Below are 23,005 nucleotides of genomic sequence, written 5' to 3'. Positions count from 1 at the left end.
TATAAAGTGTAGAATGGAAGCTGGCAGAATGTTCCGCGCCGATGCCGATATGTTTGGTCTCGAATGCCTGGCCATCCTGGGGGCTCCATTCTCAGAATCGAAATATGCGGAAGTTTCTCAAGTCCCTGTGCATTTCAGAGTTTGCCTGCCCTCTTCTCTAGTTTGTTTCCTTTGCAGTACCAGACCTTTGCCGTTTCCGTGGATCATCTCAAAGCATGAGACCCTTCCAGCAGAGCAACTGCGGCTTTGTTCGCTTTTTTCCAGTTCGCTGTAGCTCACCCCACACTGTATGTGTGCAACTCACCAGCAGAGCAGAGCCATTAAAAATAAAGTAAAATAGCCCCCCCCCCCACACACACACTCACAAGTAGGTTATTTTCCTTGCCTTGCCAGAAGCTTCTTGCATAGTGAGTGAATGTTTGACTGGCCCTCAGCGGTGCCCATTACTGCCTCATTATCAGGTCTCGCCGGTGCTCATTACCTCTAGACTGGCACTGCATCAATACAGACCCCTGAAACACTTGCATCTGTCCTGCTTGTATTAATGAGTGTTGGTCAGCTTGGCATGCAGGAGGGCAGTGCGTGGCTCTGTGGGCTATGCCTCTGCCTCTGATCGGAAGCTTATCAGTTCCAATCTCAACAGTCAGCCGAGCAGCTACATCTTAGTTGGGCCCTTGCTCAGAGGTCCTTAACCCACTCCAAAAATGTTGGATGGATGGCCGGCCTGCAGCCTGCCCCCTTATAGGGCCAGAGGACATACAGCTGGCCTGGTATCTGCCGCGTGGGATGTGTGTCTGTGTATGTGTGTGTCTGATGTTGGTTGGCCTGTGAGCAGGTCACGTTCCACAGCGGTGCGCGGCTTTGTGTCTGCCCCATCCCCGGCTGGCGGCTTGATGGCTGTCCCTCTCGCTCACCGTCTCAGGTGCTGGTGCACAGTGGCCGAATCCCCATGGTGTCCCTGGACTGCGTCTCCTGCAAGGCTAAGTCTATGTATGAGGTCAGCCAGAGCTCTTACGTCTACCTGGCCGGCACGTGCAGTAACTGCGAGGCGTCGCACCGCGGGGTAAGTCCAAAGCGCACGCTCTGAGCCGTGCGACATCGCCGCTGTGACTCATGGGAGATTTATCCCAGACTGTCATTCTGATCAGGCATCTAGGATCTACACAGAGTGACGTTCTTGCCATGAAATGTCGGTAGTGATTTTTCCAGTGATGAAGTCGCCAGCTTTGAAGGAGACTCTCGGACGCAGTGGGTGGGATGATGTCACCTGTAATAAGTTACACCGCAGCCTCGCTGTTGGTTGCACACTGACGTCATTTCTGTCCAATGGTAGCCTTGCGCTGAGCTCAGCTGCCTGTCCCAAAGCCATGTGGTTAATTATGCATCATCAAGTAAAACACTATAAATGGCTGGGTCAAAAAAATCGTACAAGGGTATATTTGTTTCATCATCCCTCTCTACCTCCCTACAAGTACTGGACAGTGAAGACTTTGAAGAATGAGAGCCTGGTCCTGAACATGAGCACCACCTCCACGGGCAGCGACGGCATGAACCTGGTGCTCCGTCAGGGTGCCCTGCGCGACGGCATCTCCTACATCTTCAGCCTGCACGTCAGCGACGCGGCCATGGACGGTGAGGGCGTGGCGTCCATCGTGCTGCGACCCAACCTGCCCCCTGCAGGCGGCTCCTGTTCCCTGCAGCCTGATGTGCCTCGTCTCCAGAGCCTCGTCGATAAGCTGCACTTCACCTGCACGGGTGAGGAGGTCACCTTGTGTCATCATGCTAAATGTCGCTAAATTATGTGCTCAGGCGCCTGGTCCTCTAATCAAATTTTTCTGGGGGGGGGGGATCGGGATTCCCGAGCACGTCACCAAGGCGCTGGGTTAGATCCGCAGAGGGCCGCAATTCACCAAGTTGTCATTGATTGTTTACATATTGCCGCACACCTCAAAGTGGTTTATTACGCCACAGCCAACAAACAATAATAATAATAAACTAAATCGTGGTTAATTTTTCGGAAGAACATTAATTCTATTCACAATTTAACCCTTAAGCACTATTACATACCTCAGGTCTTCAGTGACCCGGCATATCCATCCATAACCCAGGCCTCGAACCCGGGTCCCAGAGGTGTGAGGCAACAGTACTAACCACTGCACCACCGTGCCGCCCCCATGACCCGGCATATAAACATTTAAAAATAAAGCCACAAATACCGGTAACTGTGCAAAACCTCTGCTGAATATCTCTTCCTGAACATGAAGAACAATTTCTAAAGAAACTGAACCTGTTAACATTGTTATTAAATGATTTTTTCTTCTGATGACCTGGTCCTCCGACTAGCCGGAAGCTGCTCTTTTCACTTTTCACGAAACAAAACAAGCTACATTGAGCAAACATTGCGAAAACAGTCCCCCGTTCACACCTCGCAGTTTAGGAATGGAGAGCGGGAGTCATAAAACGCACTCACACCGAGAGAAACAGACACAAGAATACAGACACACTCACACCGAGAGAAACAGACAGAGGAACACAGACACACTCACACCGAGAGAAACAGACACAGGAATACAGACACACTCACACCGAGAGAAACAGACACAGGAATACAGACACACTCACACGGAGACACACAGACACAGGAATACAGACACACTCACACCGAGAGAAACAGACACAGGAATACAGACACACTCACACGGAGACACACAGACACAGGAACACAGACACACTCACACCGAGAGAAACAGACAGAGGAACACAGACACACTCACACCGAGAGAAACAGACACAGGAACACAGACACACTCACACGGACACACTCACACTGAGACACACAATCTATGTAGACGATCCATGTAGCATGCTGTTTACCATGTAGCATGTAGCATGCTGTTTACCATGTAGCATGCTGTTTACCATATAACATGCTGTTTACCATGTAGCATGCTGTTTACCATGTAGCATGTAGCATGCTGTTTACCATGTAGCATGCTGTTTACCATGTAGCATGCTGTTTACCATGTAGCATGTAGCATGCTGTTTACCATATAGCATGCTGTTTACCATGTAGCATGCTGTTTATCATATAACATGCTGTTTACCATATAGCATGCTGTTTACCATATAGCATGCTGTTTACCATGTACCATATAGCATGCTGTTTACCATGTAGCATGCTGTTTACCATGTAGCATGCTGTTTACCATGTAGCATGTAGCATGCTGTTTACCATGTAGCATGCTGTTTATCATATAACATGCTGTTTACCATGTAGCATGCTGTTTACCATGTACCATATAGCATGCTGTTTACCATGTAGCATGCTGTTTACCATGTAGCATGCTGTTTACCATGTAGCATGCTGTTTAGCCTGTCATTGCCACAGTTGTCTGTGTGGCATAAGGGTCATAAGGGTAAAAAAAGAGGTCAATGTGAACTTCTAATGTTTATGCTTCTCTTCAGTGACAGTATAGGTAACTCTGACATAATGGGAAAAGCATGTTTAGCTCCAGTGCCATTTACAGACACATCCCTTAAAATGCACACATGAAAATACAAACACCTTACTGTGTTTTGGTCGCTATCTAAGCTATAAATTTGATAGTAAAGTGTTGCAGATGAAAAGTTCATGACATACTCTGGACACGAAAGGACTAAGGGACTTGCAGTGTGTAGTCTGACCAAGGGGGGGCACCTAATTAATGTCAGGATGGACACTATGCGCTACTACAACTAAACATTAAAACTGAACTATTTTAAAACAGAATGGCTCCTGTGCTCGGCTAAATTGTTTGGTTCATCTTGTACTTTTACTGGTTTGTTTCTGTGATTGAGAGACTCATCCAGCTGTTTCACATTAACATTAGTGACACTTGCATGATTATAGGAGGCTGACCAATCAGCATGCAGCAAGAACTCGGTGCTTAAGTGAAATACGGGTGCTTTTCATTTAAATGGTTGAAATGTTTACAAACCCTGTCGTACCTCCTGACATGGATTAGATGGACACCCTGACCTGACCAGATACTGTATACTTATAGGGACTATTTTTATAAGAACACAGTGGAACATTATTAAGTTACCTTAGAAACGAGAACAGACTAGCGATTGTGTTTTGAAAAATAAGGATATATAGGATTTATAAGTAAAAAGTCACACATCATAAATATTCTGAGTGTTGAGTGAAATTAGTGCGCATTAATATAGAACTGCTATTAGGCTGCCGGAACTACCTTACACGATAATAATCAAGACCCACATGATATCTCTGGACCAGTAATAAAATAGTATTTACCAAAGCCATGGTAAGATGGGTATTTCATAGGATATTCTAAGCACTGTCTTTTGGGTCATTTGGGTCATTGGGTCATGAGAAAAGCCGAAGAAGCAGAGAGCGCTGGGTAATATCCCAGGTTAGAGGTGGTTTGGTTTAAAAAGTGTGATTGGCTGATCCGTATATAGCTTATGTCGAATCACGTCTGATCGCATTTATGTGTGAGGTCCATAGAAAAGCATATACACTGATCAAGAGATGCCTGACAGCAGACACAGTAATAAGAGCGTCAGGGGAACAGGCGGCGCCGGCGGCCGTGTGATGATCCGCTGTTCAGAGCTACCGTGTGGTACGATAAGCATGCAGCAAACGTCTGTGTGATGAACAGCTACAACAAGATGCAGATAGACCACCTGTACTGTGCTGTTGTGTTACATAAAAATCGTTTGCTTATTATTATTATTATTGGTAGTGCTAGTAGTATAGAAAACTGATGTTTTTATTCAGAAAGGAACATCTTGGTATGTTTTGAGGCACGCAGAGTTATTTCGAGAATTCGCTCCAGTACTATTTGAATAAACAGACTCAAACATTCTGCACAGGCAGGATGGCATGAAGACACGTCCTCAGATAACACGCACAAGCTCAATAGCCTTTACATTCGGTTGTGCACTATGGAGTCTATGGCTTAATCTAAGATATCTGGCTAATATGAAGAGTAGCATATATGCAGGGCATTCTGTTACTGGAAACACCTACAAGCTGACCCGGAATCAGTTTAACCTCGCTACTCATGAAGGTTACTGAGAAGAACTAGGGCTGGAAAACCAGCTCCTTCATGTAGTGCTTCTGCTTCTCAGGCTCTTCCTACTCCATGTTGCTGGTACCATGTTTCCATGTTTACTGAAAGTGGACTACATTCCCAAACACTGAGCTGGGATCAGTTCCATCATCTACAAAGACTTCATGATAGTTATATGCATGGATTACAAGGATTCCTTTCCTGGAATGTGCCTCAGTGCAGATGGAATTCATCTACCCACTAAGATACAATTTTTTGTTAATTTCAGCTTGATCGACTTTGTTTTTATTTGATATGAAACAGATGATTGTCCAGAAGTAAGTGAAAGCCCCTAAGCGCGAGATGATGTTCCCCCAGGCTACACAGACTCGGACGACAGTGACGCACCATTGCTATACAGCCTGTTGGTGACACGGTGCTCCTTTCTGGATTGTGAGGACTTCTGCGTGTACAAGGGCACCAGCAGCGAGCATGCCAGCTACCTGCCTCCGGGGTTCCATGCCAGCAACTACAGGGTGAATGTGTCACTGGTGGTGGAGGACGACCAAGGGGCAGCGATCATGGCACTCAACCAGTGAGCAGCGGGCTACAGGACCACAAGCGCACCTGTGTAGATACACACACACGGACACATGCAGATGCAGGAACATAGACACATTCATACAGGTACACACAGGCACAGCAGCACAGAGACACTCATACAGAGACACAGACACAGGAACACGGAGACACTCACACAGAGACACACAGACACAGGAACTCAGACACACTCACACAGAGACAAACAGGAACCCAGAGACACTCACACGGAGCCACAGACACAGGAACACGGAGACACTCACACAGAGACACACAGACACAGGAACACAGACACACTCACACGGAGCCACAGACACAGGAATACACACACACTCACACAGAGCTGCACAGGAGCACAGAGACACGCACATGGAGACACACTCACACGGAGACACGCAGACACAGGGACACAGATGCACTCACACGGAGACACACAATCTATGTAGACGATCTATGTAGCATGCTGTTTTCCATGTAGTATGTAGCATGCCATTTAGCCTGTCATTGCCACAGTTATTGTCTGTATGGCATGTAGCATCTTGTATAGCATGTCATTGCCGCAGTTGTTTTGCAGTATGCAGCATTCTGCTTAGCATGTCATTGCCGCATTTGTTGCCTGTGTGGTATGCAGCATGCTGTCTAGCATGCCATTGACGCAGTTATTGTCTATATAGAATGTAGCATTTATCAGTCTGTTTAGCATATCATTGCTGCAGTGTTTGTCTAATGGCAGTGAAAATTTGACAGTGGAGCTTGATGCCCCCTGTGTATCACAGGACCCTGGAGGTGGTGCTTCCCGACGTTCCCACGGGCTACGACAGCCTTGCCCAGTGGCTACATCATCTGAGCAGCACCACACTGTGGGACCTTCTCAGACAGGGGGACCCTCAGCGAGTCCGAGAGCTCTGTCTGGCCCTCATCACAGTGCTTAATGAGGTGAGACCCCTACCCTAAGTCTACCCTAACATTCTCACAAACCCCTAACCCTAAATCTACCCTAACATCCTCACGAACCCTAAGTCTACCCTAAGTCACAAACACCTGCATTTGTAAGGAATTCCCTTTAAGTCCCATTTTAATTTTAGCCTTGTTGTACAGTATGCTGGGGCGGCATGGTGGTGCAGTGGTTAGCACTGTTGCCTCACACCTCTGGGAACTGGGTTTGAGTCTCCGCCTGGGTCACATGTGTGTGGAGTTTGCATGTTCTCCCCATGTCGTCGTGGGGTTTCCTCCGGTTTCCCCCCACAGTCCAAAAACATGCTGAGGCTAATTGGAGTTGCTAAATTGCCCGTAGGAGTGCATGTGTGAGTGAATGGTGTGTGAGTGTGCCCTGCGATGGGCTGGCCCCCCATCCAGGGTTGTTCCCTGCCTCGTGCCCATTGCTTCCGGGATAGGCTCCGGACCCCCCGCGACCCAGTAGGATAAGCGGTTTGGAGAATGGATGGATGGATGTATAGTATGCAGGAAATGAAGTAAAACAATATTTATCCAGTAAAGAGACACGCACACATATGCTCACTCTCCTTGTGCAGTACGAGACCAGGTCTGGCATGGAGGTGACCAAGGCAGAGAGGCTGTATCGCGTAGCCGTGCGCAGCAACATCACCCGTGCCCTCACCTCCCTGGACCTCAACACGGTCAATGACATTCAGCAGACCTCGGCTGCCCTGGCACAGTGCACGGTGAGACTGGGTGGGTGGGGGTTACGGCAGAGCATTATCCAGATGTGTCCAGTGGGGTATGCACTGGGTCTGTATCTGTGTGCCCTCAGAGGAGGAGAAGTGCATTCTGGGTGAGGACACCAGGCGGCTGGTCCATATTTGTAGATACAGTAAAACTTTGCAAAAGGCAGGAAAGACCATTGTGCTGCCCACTGGGCCACCAGTTGATCTGTAATACAAATATTTATTTATGAAAGCTACATGAAGAATCATAATGCGTCTGTGAGGTGATAGATGTTTCATATCTGCTGTGGTTTACAGAGTTAGAGGTAGGTTGTGTCTTGTTTTTTGTTTAAGCTCTTTGTTCCTCTGGACATAAACCAAATTACTGCAAAACTTGATCTCTGTTTGCAGCCAGGCGTGAGTAACAGGTGTGCTTGTGTTTCTGTGTGCACCGACCGGTCGGGCAGGCGGTGAGCCGAGAGTTTATCTGTGAAGAGTGTCAGAACAGCACACTGAACAAGCTGGAGTCCATGCTGGAGATACTGCAGAGTGACACCAAGCAGGGCACGGTCACCCCCACTGAGATCGCCGACAACATCCTCAACATCATGGGTGAGAAGCCTGTTGGGATGATATTTGTGCACCAGTAAGGTGCCACAGCCATCAGAGAGCTATACCTGCAAGCCAAATATCAGTAATCCTTTTTACGTGTTATTTATATAGTGATCAGTTGTATTGAAAGTAATTTACATTTCTCACAAAAGCAGGGTCAGACAGTTAAGGTCCTTGCTCAAAGGCCGATGTGGAAAGTTCAGGTCCAGAAAGTAAATATTTAGACCAAGATTTTGTTTCAATCAATAGTTGAGTTGACTCTATATGCTCAACTGTGTGATTTAAACCTGAGACCGTCCCATCACAGGAATAGAGTTCTAACCCAATGAGACACACAGTGCTTTTAGGTTTTAGCTATTTCTGTTTGGTTGATGTCACACAGAATGTCTCTGTCCCTCAGGTGGGTTAATCCACCTGGTTAGCCAGGCCCCGCCCCCAATGCCCGAGTCGGAGGATCGGCTTCCGATGCTAAGTGATCACTACCCGCTGCGCGTGGCGGCACGGGCCTACAACCTGTCCTCGGAGCTGATGCGCATCCTCATGCACTCACGGGTGCTGAACGAGGAGCCGCTGGTGCTGCGAGGAACTGAGATCTATGCTGCCGGCAAACGGGCCGACCCAAAGAGCCTGCTGTGCTACAACCAGAGCGTGGTGTGCCCGTTCTCCATCCCGCACGCCTTCGCCTTCACCCTGGGGGGGCAGGCCCGCGTCATCCAGCTCCTCGTCCAAGTCAAATCCAACCCCTTCCCTTTCAACTTCGTCAGCAACTACAGTGTTTCCACCAAGGTGGCCTCCATGGAGTTTCAGACAGAGAACGGCACACACATCCCCATTGTCAGCCTGGACCAAGGCCAGGCCATCACTGTTACCGTAGCCAACAGTAGCGATGACCCCACGCCCAAGAAGCTAATGACAGTAGCCACCAACATCAGTGCATGCGACTCCATCATCGCCTGGGTCAGAACTAACAACACCAACAACCAGGCGGGCTTGCACATCCAGATCTTCTTCAGTCCTCTGGACGGTAAGGCACCAGAGATGCTTGTGTGACTTAGCAGGAAGCTGTGGGACATCTTTAGTCATATTGGTCAACAGAAACCTATGACACAAAAGTATTTTTGAGGGGCATTCCATTTTCTGTGGCAGGAAGGAGGAAGCCTTCTCAACCAACAGACAATTGCCCTTTAGACAGGAAAGGTCTTAACTATCTGAGCAAGAAAGTTAGCTGGCTGTAGTTGGCTGTAGCATAGAGCATAACTTGATGTTGCTATTACAGGTGGAGATGATTTCACTGGGGAGAACCTGACCATTATGGCCTATCTGCACAGCCATCCCCGGCCCAATGAACACAACTGCTCCCAGCACAAGACCATCTCCCTGAACATGTTCATGGAGACAGATCACCAGCCCTACACCTTTTTTCTGTCTCCACAGTAAGGCCCCCCCAAGCCCTTACGTGTCGTCCTTTGCTTGTGGAACTATGTACATTCTTCCCCAGGTGGTCAAGTATCCATTATATAGGTCATCTTCAGCTTCTCTGTCCTGGGTTCAGTAGGTTTCAGTGTTTTTCTGGCACCTTCAGATTATAGAGAGTTTGTAGGACTTAGTTGGAGATAGAGGTTCACAGTATCAGTCCCTACAGGTTTACAGCCTGTTTACTGAACATTATGTCGCATAGTAAAAGATAGTTCAACACTGAAGCATCTTCTGTGGAACATTGCATCTTCTGTGCTTCCCTTGCTTTCTCGCGTTCCTCACAAAAGCTTGACATGGGCCTTCCCACAGCTTGTACGACACCACGCAAGACTATTATGTGAACGTGACGACAGGGTGTGGAGCCGAGGCGGGCGGGGTGCTCCTGGAGGTCGCCGTCTTCTCCTCGCTCTGCCAGTACTTCAGCGAGAGTGAGAAGGTGTGGCGCACGGACGGCATGCTGCCGCTGGCTGAGACCACCGCCGACCACGCTGTCTGTAGCACCAGCCACCTCACTTCCTTCGCTGCCAGCTTGTTTGCCCCACAAGATGCAGTGACATTCATCCTGCCGGTGAGGGAGACGTGCCAGATTGAGCTTATGGTGTCATGCACATTGTGTTGCACAGTGGACCTGCAGAAATCTGACCCATAATCTTTTGCTGAGAGATGATTGACCCTCTTGCTCTTGCTTGGTGGCATGGTAGGACCCCCCAGGGAAGCCTAACATGGTGGTGCTGCTCACGTGCCTGGTGGGGCTGCTCTGCTACTCGGTTGCGGCCGTCATCCTGCACAGACTGGACCAGCTGGACCTGCGACGGGCAGCCGTGGTGCCGCTCTGTGGAAAGGAGGGCCTGTTCAAGTATGAGGTGCAGGTGAAGACTGGCTGGGGCCATGGAGCAGGTAGGTCCCACGCGGGCCCTCCAGAGGGTCTTACCTCCGGCTCTGCCGACTGAAAAGGTACATGAGTCAGGTACAAAAAAGTAAGAACTGATAAACCTCAGACTTTGATAGAAGTCACATATTCATCATAATCTACAGAAGTAATAAAGGGTGCATCAAGTATAAATGGGTGCAACCAAGGAATCCTAAGTGTCCATTAGGGCTGTGAACTTGCGGATACAATACAGCAAGGCAACACCCCAAATACAATACAGCAAGGCAACAACCCGAATACAGTACAGCATGAAAATAATGATACAACAACCCGAATACAATATAGCATGGCGACAATGATAAGGCAGATACAACGACCAAAAAGCAATTCGATTTGGTTTACTATGTAGTTTGAATATATCTTACCCAGACAGAGAACAGCATGCAGATCTGCACATACAGCTCATAGTTGTGCCGTTTCCTTCCTCCCGCCAGGCACCACTGCCCACGTGGGTATCAGTCTTTACGGACGTGAGGGCCGCAGTGGCCACCGACACCTGGACTGCAGCGGCGCTTTCACCCGTAACAGCCTGGACATTTTCCAAATATCTACCGACTCCAGCCTCGGCAACCTGTGGAAGATCCGCATCTGGCATGACAACAAAGGTGTGGCTCTTATACCTTTCTTCATACAGTCTTCATTACGTCAAAGAGCCTAGATGTTAAAACTGATTGAGTCAAAAATAACTGTGGTATTCTCTTAAGGGGCATTGTAGAATTCCATAGGATAATTAAAGCCTGAAGCACAGATTTACATTAGGTGAACAGGTCTACAATGTAGAATTGCGTTGGGTAAACAGGTCTGTATTGAAAATTTTTAGGTGAACAAATTGGGTAGGAGCGTCTACACAAAAAATTCTCTCTCCCTGTAGGCCTCAGTCCAGCTTGGATGCTACAGTACGTTCTTGTGAAGGACCTACAGAATGGGAACGGCTACTACTTCTTGGTAGAGGAATGGCTATCGGTGGACAATGACCGGACGGATGGCAGGGTGGAGATCGAGGTGGAGGCAGCCTGTAAGAGCTAATGATCTCTTCCATCAAGATTATACTTTATGCTCATAACTTAGGTCGTCCTTATGCTACGAATGGCTTTTGAGAGGCTTACACTGTTCCTGTTCCCATGCTCTTCCAGCTGAGGCAAACCTCCATCACCTGCCACGACGCCTCACCTGGGAACTGCAACGAGCCGTGTCCGATGGCCACATCTGGCTGTCACTGTTCGATCGCCCCCTACGCAGCCCTTTCACTCGCCTGCAGAGGGCAACATGCTGTACCTTACTTGTTCATCTCATCCTGTTGGCCAACGCAGTGTGGTACACCTTAGTGACCAACAGGAACCTGAGTGACAGGAAATGGAGGTAAAGCCCATGTAGTCTTCACCATGGGGCAGTGAGTGGGGATTTAGGGCCTAGGTCTCCGGCGATGGACATGGGAGAACATGTGTATCTGGCTGAGAAGATAGCTGACGTGTGCTTTTATGGTTGCAGTTTCATCACGATGTCCCAGCAGACCACCGGTCATGGGGAGGCCTTGCTGATAGGGCTTGAGAGCTGCCTGGCTGTGTACCCCCTCTACCTACTGGTACTCTGGGTTTTCAGGGCAGCCCGTGGCAAGGTGAAGTTCTTGAAGACGTTCCTCATGGCTAAAACTGTATGCTGACAACTTATACATCGTATCATCCAATATCGTACATGATGTCAACAACAGCACTTTGTAATACCAGCGTTCATAGTTATCTAATAGTGTGGATTCCTGTCTTCACTGTGTGTCAGGTGGTACTGAAGCAGGTACCTCCTCAGGTGGACCAAGCGTCCCTGGAGATTGATGATTTTCTGGATAACTCCCTGGTGGGCAGCTCCTTTCTGATCCTGAATGGACTTCCAGGGGAGGTCAGTAGTTCTCGCTCTGTGAGAAAAGCACTTAATCCCCCCCACCTCATTTATAATGCAGGCTGACAAATCAAACCCCCCTTTCTGCAATGTCCATTCTCCTCCAGACCTACTCAGAGGAGACCAATGTGGACCTTCCCACTCTTTCTTCAAAGAGGTGAGTTTCTTCTTACCACTTTAAATAAGTGACTTGACAGTGATGTGACTTTAGGAAACAGAAAATCACAGGATAACGGGGGTTTGAGGCAGGGCTGCGGGAGGGAAACACATGCCAATGGAACAGAACCCCTTTACGTTTGATATGAATCAACTTAATTAGCAGAGTGTTTCTGTCAAGGAAACAGTATGTATGCAGTCGTAGGGCTGTAGCTTCAACAAAGTATTTGGTTAAAGAAGCACAAATGTGATCTACTTACAGATTAGTGAAAGGAAAGCTCACGGAAAACATTTTGTTTTCTGGAAGGATCCAGCCCACCCCCTGTGGAATAACGCATATCTGTTCCAGCAGCCTACACAGGTGGGGTCTGCAGGAGAGGGAGAGGATGTGCCACTGGTCTGAGCTGATTGGCAGCCCCGCTGTGGTGGGTGAAGCTCTGCCCAAGCTGAAGAGGGGTCAAGGCAGCCGACACCTCGGGGTGGACATGGCCCTGGTCCCGGAGGAGGAGGAGGAGGCAGGGGGCTACGTCCACAGGAACAAGTACTTCACCTCTTCAGGTAGGAGGCCCATAAAGTCAGGACCATGACCTGCACCATCTCAAGAACTTTGGGAGCTTTGAGGGCCTTGATTACATATCACTCATGTGCCACTCACACGCACACACATACACATATATAAACACACAAACACACATTTCTATTTATATATTCATGGGGACGTCCATTCATTTCTATGAGGAAAACCCCAATCCCAACAATGATAACCTTAAACCCAACCCAGCCGTAACCTTAACCATAAGTAACCAGACAAAATACAAGGCAATTGGCATTTTTAGTTTTTTATTATTATTATTATTACAGTCACAGATTTCTATAAAGGAGTTTTCCCTTGTGAGGACTGAAAAGGTGAACTCCACAATTTCAAAATAACATGTTTTTACCATGTAATATGTACATGACAAACAAACACACACAGGCTCCACAGGAGCTGACATCAATGGGAGACTGAACAGCAGAACAAACCCAGCGCATGTTTTTTATAACCTGATTAAAAACGCAAACATATTCTAGAAAGACTGCAGTTGTTTACATTGGTGTAATAAAACAAACTGACAAGACAAGACTAAATAAAACCATTGAAAGTAACCCATTTCTAATCTTATTCCTATATCTGTAGTAATGCAACCTGTTGAAGCATTCCTGATCTTTCTGTACAGCTGTTTGTTGTAAAGGGTCATTGAAGTTCTCAGTTGCTGAAATCTCCTGTAGGAGCCTAAATGCAAGTTTATACGAGTTTGAGTAATGAACAGTAAAATAATATTGGCTCAAGTTCATTACTTTGAAAAACACGATTTAAAAATGTTAAGATTTATTTGATCTACCTTGTAATGTTTAAAAACAGGACTTTTAATGTAGTTCTGATGGACACTATTGGGGTCCTTTTATTATGATTAAGTAAACAGTTAAAGTTTTGTGAAGCAGTTTCCTGGAGTGTTTATGGAGTGGATTGGGATGGGAGAATCTTCAATAGGAACATAAGAACCTACACCTCCATTTGCTGTAGAGTATCAGTTGAGTCCTCAGGTGCTGAAGCCCCTGTTTGCTGTAGGGTATCAGTTTAGTCCTCATGTGCTGAAGCCCCTGTTTGCTGTAGGGTATCAGTTTAGTCCTCATTTGCTGAAGCCCCTGTTTGCTGTAGGGTATCAGTTTAGTCCTCATGTGCTGAAGCCCGTTTGCTGTAGGGTATCAGTTTAGTCCTCATGTGCTGAAGCCCCTGTTTGCTGTAGGGTATCAGTTTAGTCCTCATGTGCTGAAGCCCCTGTTTGCTGTAGGGTATCAGTTGAGTCCTCATGTGCTGAAGCCCCTGTTTGCTGTAGGGTATCAGTTGAGTCCTCAGGTGCTGAAGCCCCTGTTTGCTGTAGGGTATCAGTTGATTCCTCAGGTGCTGAAGCCCCTGTTTGCTGTAGGGTATCAGTTTAGTCCTCAGGTGCTGAAGCCCCTGTTTTCTGTAGGGTATCAGTTGAGTCCTCACGTGCTGAAGCCCCTGTTTGCTGTAGGGTATCAGTTTAGTCCTCACGTGCTGAAGCCCCTGTTTGCTGTAGGGTATCAGTTTAGTCCTCAGGTGCTGAAGCCCCTGTTTTCTGTAGGGTATCAGTTGAGTCCTCACGTGCTGAAGCCCCTGTTTGCTGTAGGGTATCAGTTTAGTCCTCACGTGCTGAAGCCCCTGTTTGCTGTAGGGTATCAGTTTAGTCCTCATGTGCTGAAGCCCCTGTTTGCTGTAGGGTATCAGTTGATTCCTCATGTGCTGAAGCCCCTGTTTGCTGTAGGGTATCAGTTTAGTCCTCATGTGCTGAAGCCCCTGTTTGCTGTAGGGTATCAGTTGATTCCTCATGTGCTGAAGCCCCTGTTTGCTGTAGGGTATCAGCTGAGTCCTCATGTGCTGAAGCCCCTGTTTGCTGTAGGGTATCAGTTTAGTCCTCATATGCTGAAGCCCCTGTTTGCTGTAGGGTATCAGTTGAGTACTCATGTGCTGAAGCCCCTGTTTGCTGTAGGGTATCAGTTTGAGTCCTCATGTGCTGAAGCCCCTGTTTGCTGTAGGGTATCAGTTGAGTCCTCAGGTGCTGAAGCCCCTGTTTGCTGTAGGGTATCAGTTTAGTCCTCATGTGCTGAAGCCCCTGTTTGCTGTAGGGTATCAGTTGAGTCCTCAGGTGCTGAAGCCCCTGTTTGCTGTAGGGTATCAGTTTAGTCCTCATGTGCTGAAGCCCCTGTTTGCTGTAGGGTATCAGTTTAGTCCTCATGTGCTGAAGCCCCTGTTTGCTGTAGGGTATCAGTTGATTCCTCAGGTGCTGAAGCCCCTGTTTGCTGTAGGGTATCAGTTGAGTCCTCAGGTGCTGAAGCCCCTGTTTTCCCGCAGATGAGGACCTCATCAAGCGCATCCTGGCTGATGGGCAGCTCCAGGTGTCCCGTCTGTGTGAGCCTCAGCAGTTCTTTGCTCAGACGGACAGTGAGATGGCTGACCTGTGAGTGCAGACTCGCCGTGGACCCTGGGCCTCACACGGGGGGGTAATGGTAGCGATCCTTATGGACTGTTCTCCTCTCTGTGGCTGTAGATCCAGCATTTTTGGGGACAAGACAGAAGTAATCCTTCTACAGAAGATGAACGAGCCTTTGCCCCCTGGGGTTGTGCGGAGGGAGCCCCCCAAAACCGCTTTCACGTCCCCCTTCAGTGAGTTACATTTCACTTTCTTTGCCTTGGTACTCCTGTCCATTTGACAGTTCCTTATGTTACTTTTCTTGCCTGGGTGTTTGCAGTTGTTCAGCTTCTCTCATGCTGAATTGAGTCTCCCTCCTCTTTCCAACAGCAATAACGGATGTATGCCGCCATCAGCGGTTGCCCGCTTGGTGTGGCCGGGCAGCTCTGCTGGGCAGCTGGGCAGCACTGGCACTGTCAGGGGGCCTGGCCACATGGCTGGGCCTGAGCTTCAGTGACCAGGTGGCCCTCATGTGGGTCATCACAGTCATGGGCAGCCTCCTGGCCTCCTCCCTCATCCTGGAGCCACTGAAGGTACGGAGATATGGAAATGGATTGTAGCAGGTTATTGTATATCATGCCTCTGGTTGGTGACTAGAACATCAGTACTGTATGTGGAACTCTATGGTCTACAGTATCCTGTATTCTATGGTATCTGTTGTAATTCCTGGTGGCAGGTGCTGGTGGAGGGCCTGTACTATGCCCTGGTGGTGCGTAGGCTGCGTCCAGAAGAGCACGACATCCTCATGGAGAGCCCCCGCGTGGAGCCCGTCAGCCAGCGAATCCCCCGTGTCAGACCCCCCCAGGGCTTCGCTCTCTTCCAGGCCCGAGAAGAAGCCCGCAAGGTGCGGGTTCTGCACAGCACGCTGAAGGTGGGTTAGGGTTAGGGTTAGGGTTAGGGTTAGGGTTATGCCCATGGACATACACACACACACGCACCCTCCCTCTTACATGCCCTCACGTTGCCGTCTGACCCTCCGCAGAACTTCGTGTTCTACATGCTCTTCCTGCTGGTGGTGCTGCTGCTCACTTACGGCAACTCCGGCAGGGACACTCTCCGCCCACAGCTGCGCACGCAACTGGAACTGCGACTGCACACTGCTGAGCTGGCCCGCATCAGCAGGTAGCGTGTGTGGCACCGTGCCAAAGCTGACCTGGTTATCCTACCATGCACGCCGTACTTTCAACAGTCTGCCCGCCCCTATGTCTCGGTGCAGGCCTGAGAACGTGTGGACCTGGCTCTCTGACTCCCTGCTCCCCTATCTGCACAACGCCAAGACCCTCATGTACGAGAGCGGCAGCGTGCTCCTGGGGGCCCCTCGCCTACGCCAGATCCGGTCTCTCTCCGGTGAGTGTCCACCAGTGTGGGGCTGTTCTGGCCTCCTAAAGAGGCTGACAGATTGTTTCACTGAAACTCATTAATTCCCTTCATCCATAGGAGATACACTAACTTACAGAGTATTCTTAGGATTCAACAGCAGAACCCCTCAGCTAAACATCTGTTCCATCTGCTACTTGTTCACTCTCTCCTTTCCAGCATGTCCACCAGCGGGGTGTGGGAACAACACGCTCGGCCTGGGGGGGGCCGGACAAGCCTTGGGGCCCAATGGGACCTGGGTCTGGAGCACTGCAGATGATGTTGGGTAAGATGAATATCAGACTGGACTGGCAATATTGTTATATCCCAACCCCGCCAGGAATGATATCTTTGACCCCTCTCCCAGGGTGTGGCACTGGGGTCATATGTCCACCTACACTGGCGGTGGCTATGTTCAGGGGCTGCGGACATCACTGGAGGAATCAAAAGCTGTAGTGGACCTCCTTCAGGCACAGCAGTGGCTGGACCCCCTGTAAGTATAGGACTCCACCTTGGTAGGGTCATGAGGTTTAGGGATAAGCCTCAGCATTTCCCTCACAGTCTTTGTGGGTGTGTTTTCAGGAGCCAGGCACTCTTTGTTGAATTCTCCCTTTATAATACCAACACGGACCTGCTGGCGGTGGTCATCTTCCTGCTGGAGTTTCCCGTGCAACAGGGGGCATTATCCAGCCTGGATGTCCAGACCTGCCACATACAGGGGCTCCGCAGCGGTCTGACTCTCCCGCTGTTGCTCACGGTAACACTGTCAATTGTTCGACACAGATCTGATAGAAGGCTTAAAGCATGGTTCACTCTGTGCTAGAATCCCACAGTCACGCTAACTAGCTCCCAGCAGTCAACTGGCTGGTCCGGCAATAAGGAAATGATGGTATTATGAATTTCAGCAGCATCACTGAGGCTAGGAAGTAAAAAGTGAAGGAACGAAAAGGCTTTGAGACATACATTGTTGGCAAGGCCATGCGTTTTGAGTTCTGTGTGGCAGGTAGAACTAGCAGGAATGGCGACGTTTCCTTCACGTCTCCTTGTCCTCACCTTCCCTCCCCACAGGCTTTCCTGCTGCTGTTCGTGCTTTACTTCTGCATTCACCAGTGTGCTGTGGTCCGCCGGGAGGGGCGTAGCTACTTCCTGCGGCCATGGAACGTGGTGGGTCTGTGCAGCCTGTCGCTGTGCCTGGCTGCCGTGGCCCTGCAGCTTAGCCGGGCCGCACTGTCTGACCGGCTGTGGGACTCCTTCCGGCAGCGTCGTGGAGCCTATACCAACTTCTACTCGTTAGCTTTTCAAAACCAAGCCTTCACCCAGGTCTGCTCCCTGCTGCTCTTCGTACTGGTGCTGAAGGTGAAGGAAGGACGCTCATATTCTGGTTCTGGTACTCAGGATTATAGTCATCACTATGTGTGTAGCCTGTGATGAATCTCACTGTCACCTTTGTCCCCTTCAGGCCTCCCACCAGTTGCGTTTCTTGCGCGAATGGACGGTCTTTGGTAGGACCCTGCAGCGTTCAGCCTGGGAGCTGCTGGCCATGGCCATGGTCTTCCTAGTGTTACTGCTGGCATACGCACATGCTGGACACCTGGTAGGAACCAAATGCCTGGTCCACTACCCCGCACATAGTAGACCATCTTATCCCCGGTGTCTTCATGACCCCATATCCCCCTTCACTTATTATTCAAAGCAAAGTATGAATTTTAGCCTTTTACATATTTGAGTACTGTCACGAAGGGACATGTTGAGTGTGTTGAGGACTTTCGTTAGTTTGAAAAACATCAATCTGATTTGACAAGGGTACATGAGAACAGGGGGCTGAGGGCTGGGCTTTTGAGTCAGTGCTATCGACCATTAATATCATCGTCTGTGATATTATAATGAAGGAGCTTCACTGTGTCTATCTATCCCAGGGGATGAAGTCATCAACAAGCACAGACACGATGAGCTCTCATCAGCACACAGACACAACATAGTCATCAACATGAACAGTCAATCACCAAGAAATGCTGTCAGAATGAATGGTCATCAGCACAGACAGAACATAGTCGTCAACAGAAAGAACAGTCTGTCATCAACAAGTACAGACTCAAAGAACAGTTAGCAGCACACAGATACAGCACAGTGATCAAGAGAAACAAGTCTTGTCATCAGGAAACGACACAGCTGTCATCAACACAGAGACACAATAGTCATCAAGTCTGTCCTCAACACACAACAAAATGTTGTCAACACACAGACACAACATAGTAATACAACAGAAATAATGGTCTGTCATCAACAAGTACGGACTCAAAGAACTGTCAGCAACACAGACAACTGTCATCGTCTGTAATTGACAAAGGCAGATTCAAAGAACCATAACCACACAGACACAACACAGTCATCAACAGAAACAATGGCCTGTCATCAACAAGCCCAGCCACAGTGACCCATCAGCACACAGACACAACATAGTCAAACATCACTAAACACAGAAAATATACAGCAACTATTAGACACACACAGTTATGGCAGTTACCCAGTTTCTCACTCTCCTTCCCACTTTTAACCCACACAGCTATTCCATTCATCCCAAGAGGGCCTTGATGGTGTGGCCACAGCCTGCCTGTCCCTGCTGAGCATGGGATACAGCCTACCTCCGGCACACTCCGCCGACTACCTGGCGTACTGCTGGAGCTTTGCTGTGCTGCGCCTGGGCCTGCTGTGGCTTCTCGTGTCGGCGCTGCTGCGCGGCTACCGTCACGCACGTTCCGAGTTGTACCGGCCTGCTGTAGAACCACAGGCATACGAGATGGTGGACCTCTTCCTCCGGCGCCTCAAGATGTGGATGGGCCTCAGCAGAGCCAAGGAGGTTGGTGCTATCCCTAACACATCTTTCTGTGGCTTAATAACCCATGAAGCTGTAATGAGAGCTTCTTGGTAATGAGGGGGGTTACAGACATAGCTGGGCTGTGCACAGCCCATAGACCTCTGATTGACTGTTCTTCCTGCCCCTTCCTTCTGTGTTGCCCCCCAGTTTCGTCACAAGGTTCGCTTTGAGGGCATGGACCTACCCCCTTCCCGATCTTCCTCCACCAGTGACTGCAAGTCCCTCTGCCTGCCACCCCCAGACACCCCCGAGGCACCCCCCACCCCAGACAGCGTGGACGCCAACTCAGAGGCCTCATGGCAGGCCGTCTCCTGTAGCCCTTGCAGCCTGGGGGAGGGTGGAGCAGGCGTGCCAGGTGGGGCAGCCTGGCGGGAGCGGGCTGAGGTGGAGGCCACTCTGAGGCGACTGCTGCCCGCATTTGATGCGCTGCTGCAACAGCTGGACCGGGTCACGCGGGCCACTGAGGAGCTATACCGTGTTGAATGCCAGCTCGAGCGAGCCCAGCGTCAGAGCTACACGCGAAAACGGAACCAGAACAGGGACCAGGGTGCGGACAGAAAGCGGGATCGGTCCTCGAGGCAGCAGAGCCGGAGAGATTCTGCTGGGCGGAAGAGTCACGGCAAGGGCTGTCATAAGAGCCGGCTGTCTGAAGCTGGTCCCAACAGCTGCAGGCCAAATCCGAACCTAGACCCCGCTTCTTCCACGCCTCGGCGTGAATGGGAGAACCAGGCAGAGGGCGAGATTGCCCCATCCAGCCTATTCCGGCACCCGGCACATACCACTACCATCCCCACACGCAAGCGTAGGCCCACGCCACTGAAGAACAAGGTGCACCCCAACAAAGATGTACATGTGTCGGGCCACCCCCGGCCCTGAGGCACCACCTCCCGGGATGCAAAGATTACAGGGAATGCCCCGTCCTCGAGTCGTTTTGAGGACATGAGGCTGCCGGGTGACAGCAGGCTTTGTCACCCAGGAGGTCCAGCAAGTCGCTGAACGGAGGGCAGCCAAGCACAGGTTTCAGGACTTTGGAAAGACAGACTTACAGGCATCAGGTACAGGCAATCACTCGATCCGTCATGCCCAGTAGGTGTTGATGAACACCTGCCACCCGGTCAGCATGGCAACAAGGTGCAGGTCGCCAACATCACCCACAACGCCCCCCACCCCCCCTCCACAACACCCATCTCACCAGCCCTGGAGGCTGGTTGAGGGATCGACAAGGCATGAATCATGCTTCAAGAGAAAATGAGCGACATAGATGATTATTAATTAGAAGTTTGTCCAGTGTGTTGCTGGTTGTGTGCGTTTATAAGGAGACTGTGGGTAGACAGCAGTCGCAATCTGTACATACATTCAGAAACATGTATTATGCACTAACAGGAACTTTGCAGTACACTACGTAAGTACAGCTTTCCAGAGCTTGCCATTGCTTCGCCTCATGTTTACTTTATCCAGTCAAGGCCTATGTTTCGGCAGGGAGGTACCAAAGGTACGAAGCAGCTCTGGGTGGAGGGACGGGGCTGGGAGTGAAGACTAGGAAGGTGGAGGTTACATCCTAGCAGGAACCACCTTAGTGTCTCACGCACACTAGCCTCCCAGTCTCCCAAACAGAGGCTCAGAAAAATGCAGGAGCACGCCAACTGAGTGGGGGGGGGGGGGGCAAACTAATGGGGCAGCAGGAGACTGGGTTCAGAAGCATGGCAGTCTCACAGGAACTCCAGGCTGCCCTGGAGCCGCCCATTCAGAGACACTGGCAGGCCCCGCGGCCAAAGGCACCAGCATGCCGGTGTCTCGAAAGACGCTTCTCAGCTGATCTTAAAGCACTTTCTAGTACGATAAGCTTGGTACAGGTGCAGGCAAAGCTGTCAGGCCTAACAGCGCTCACACGTAACTGCACACCCATCGTTACTTTTGTCCAGTTTATGCCAAAGCTTGTCCGTCAGTTAACAGCCAGAAAAGTCCTTAAGTTAATTTTTTTTTTTACCTTGCACTTTATTTGTATGTGAAGCTGTTATGATGCCATATATTATCAGTTTATGTCGATTTAAAGAAAAACCTATACAGAGTTATCCTTCTTTTGTATTATTCATGAAGTGCTTCAGGATATTTGACGACTTCCACTTGTTTTTTTCCTCTTCGTTCTGTGTTTAACGGAATGCTAACCGCCAGCGTGCTTCTATTCCCAGGAATGTTTACTGTCACTGTTTTTCTCAGGGACCCTAACCCCCCCACGCCCCCTCCCAAATCGAGGGATTTGTTTTGATTTGTAACCAAAGAATGACGGCGTATTTTTCGTTAAGCATGGGAGTAGACATCAAATGTTCTCATCGTGTCCATGTCCCAGGCTGCAGTGGATCATTTTGTCCGGACCCTTTGTCAGAATATCGCCCAGCACAAGCCCCACCCCCCAGCCAGCTGTGCCCCAAACAGCCAGTGGGGGGCAGCACTTGTAATTAGCTTTTCCTCTGCTTTATGTCACTGAAGCAGTCACAATCATTGTATCTAATTATTTTTTATTACAGCTAAGTTAACTTTTTTTTAGCCCAATGTAAATATGTACATATTGTGGATTGCTGTAAATATTTATTTTTCTTACATTGGCTATAAGGTCGCAGCACTGATTTCAGTATCGTTCTTGGGACAGCATGGGGCTGCTTCCATGGCAACATGCGCTAACGGAAAGCCTTTTCTTTACTGGAGACGTTCAGTGCCACGTGGACGGAGGTCCTCTCACTGCGACCCACAGACCTGTACCTCTGGAAGCCCACAAGCCATTACACACATCATCCCTTATAGCACTTGTCCTAGTATTTGGTACTGAAGAACGTCATGGGCCCAAATGGTACAGCACCGTGGTTCCAATGGCCACATTGTTCCGTTTGTACTTTCATATGATGCTTAATCAGTGCATATAAAATGTATGTATCAGGGAGTTAAAGGGAAGAGAAGGCCTGTCCTGAAAGCCTCAATGAACACATCGCCCCCCGCAGGTGGAGATGGGCGCCACACCCGCCCTACAAGGCACACCTGCTGTCGTCAAAGTGCAGACCAGGAACACACACCCCCCCGTTACACCGTCCAATAAGATTGTGCCAAAGCCCACATGCATGCTGCATGTCCAGCATTTAAAGTCCGCTGTTACGCGTTTCCTCTGTTTTAAGTCCTTTTGTCTGTAACACTCCTCATGCTCCTGCACTTGACAAAGTCAAATAAAGAGTTTGACAGCTACATCTGCCCTCTCGCGTCTCGCTGAAATGGGGGGGGGGGGGGGGATCTCACCCGAACATGGACCAAGGACAAAAGCAGACGCCCAGCACAGTCAGGCAGACATACACAAAGATTATATCCATCCG

At 49.5% G+C, this 23,005-nt stretch overlaps 1 protein-coding gene across 2 annotated transcripts in view; it reads left to right on the top strand.

The window, feature by feature from the left end:
- The window catches only part of pkd1a (polycystic kidney disease 1a), a 58,497-nt gene extending 35,617 nt beyond the window's left edge, over nucleotides 1-22,880 (top strand). The window contains exons 18-47 of one of the 2 annotated variants that reach the window (XM_049015500.1): nucleotides 923-1,063; nucleotides 1,473-1,755; nucleotides 5,436-5,652; nucleotides 6,434-6,593; nucleotides 7,190-7,339; nucleotides 7,789-7,933; nucleotides 8,334-8,957; nucleotides 9,210-9,366; nucleotides 9,719-9,977; nucleotides 10,111-10,306; nucleotides 10,775-10,945; nucleotides 11,212-11,355; nucleotides 11,474-11,699; nucleotides 11,829-11,955; nucleotides 12,114-12,230; nucleotides 12,338-12,387; nucleotides 12,739-12,944; nucleotides 15,301-15,406; nucleotides 15,497-15,612; nucleotides 15,749-15,951; nucleotides 16,095-16,289; nucleotides 16,401-16,540; nucleotides 16,635-16,765; nucleotides 16,955-17,060; nucleotides 17,142-17,267; nucleotides 17,357-17,531; nucleotides 17,843-18,130; nucleotides 18,234-18,368; nucleotides 19,338-19,631; nucleotides 19,797-22,880. In XM_049015500.1, coding sequence (XP_048871457.1) covers nucleotides 923-1,063; nucleotides 1,473-1,755; nucleotides 5,436-5,652; nucleotides 6,434-6,593; nucleotides 7,190-7,339; nucleotides 7,789-7,933; nucleotides 8,334-8,957; nucleotides 9,210-9,366; nucleotides 9,719-9,977; nucleotides 10,111-10,306; nucleotides 10,775-10,945; nucleotides 11,212-11,355; nucleotides 11,474-11,699; nucleotides 11,829-11,955; nucleotides 12,114-12,230; nucleotides 12,338-12,387; nucleotides 12,739-12,944; nucleotides 15,301-15,406; nucleotides 15,497-15,612; nucleotides 15,749-15,951; nucleotides 16,095-16,289; nucleotides 16,401-16,540; nucleotides 16,635-16,765; nucleotides 16,955-17,060; nucleotides 17,142-17,267; nucleotides 17,357-17,531; nucleotides 17,843-18,130; nucleotides 18,234-18,368; nucleotides 19,338-19,631; nucleotides 19,797-20,525 — 6,117 coding nt within the window. In that variant the 3' untranslated portion in view covers nucleotides 20,526-22,880. Of the gene's footprint in view, nucleotides 1-922; nucleotides 1,064-1,472; nucleotides 1,756-5,435; nucleotides 5,653-6,433; nucleotides 6,594-7,189; nucleotides 7,340-7,788; nucleotides 7,934-8,333; nucleotides 8,958-9,209; nucleotides 9,367-9,718; nucleotides 9,978-10,110; nucleotides 10,307-10,774; nucleotides 10,946-11,211; nucleotides 11,356-11,473; nucleotides 11,700-11,828; nucleotides 11,956-12,113; nucleotides 12,231-12,337; nucleotides 12,388-12,735; nucleotides 12,945-15,300; nucleotides 15,407-15,496; nucleotides 15,613-15,748; nucleotides 15,952-16,094; nucleotides 16,290-16,400; nucleotides 16,541-16,634; nucleotides 16,766-16,954; nucleotides 17,061-17,141; nucleotides 17,268-17,356; nucleotides 17,532-17,842; nucleotides 18,131-18,233; nucleotides 18,369-19,337; nucleotides 19,632-19,796 lie in introns of both variants that reach the window. The other variant, XM_049015499.1, reaches the window with a different exon arrangement.
- The last annotated feature ends 125 nt before the right edge of the window (nucleotides 22,881-23,005 follow it).

Source organism: Brienomyrus brachyistius, chromosome 5, assembly GCF_023856365.1.
Source record: "Brienomyrus brachyistius isolate T26 chromosome 5, BBRACH_0.4, whole genome shotgun sequence".
Lineage (NCBI taxonomy): Eukaryota > Metazoa > Chordata > Actinopteri > Osteoglossiformes > Mormyridae > Brienomyrus > Brienomyrus brachyistius.
This window is presented reverse-complemented; position numbering and strand designations above follow the sequence as displayed.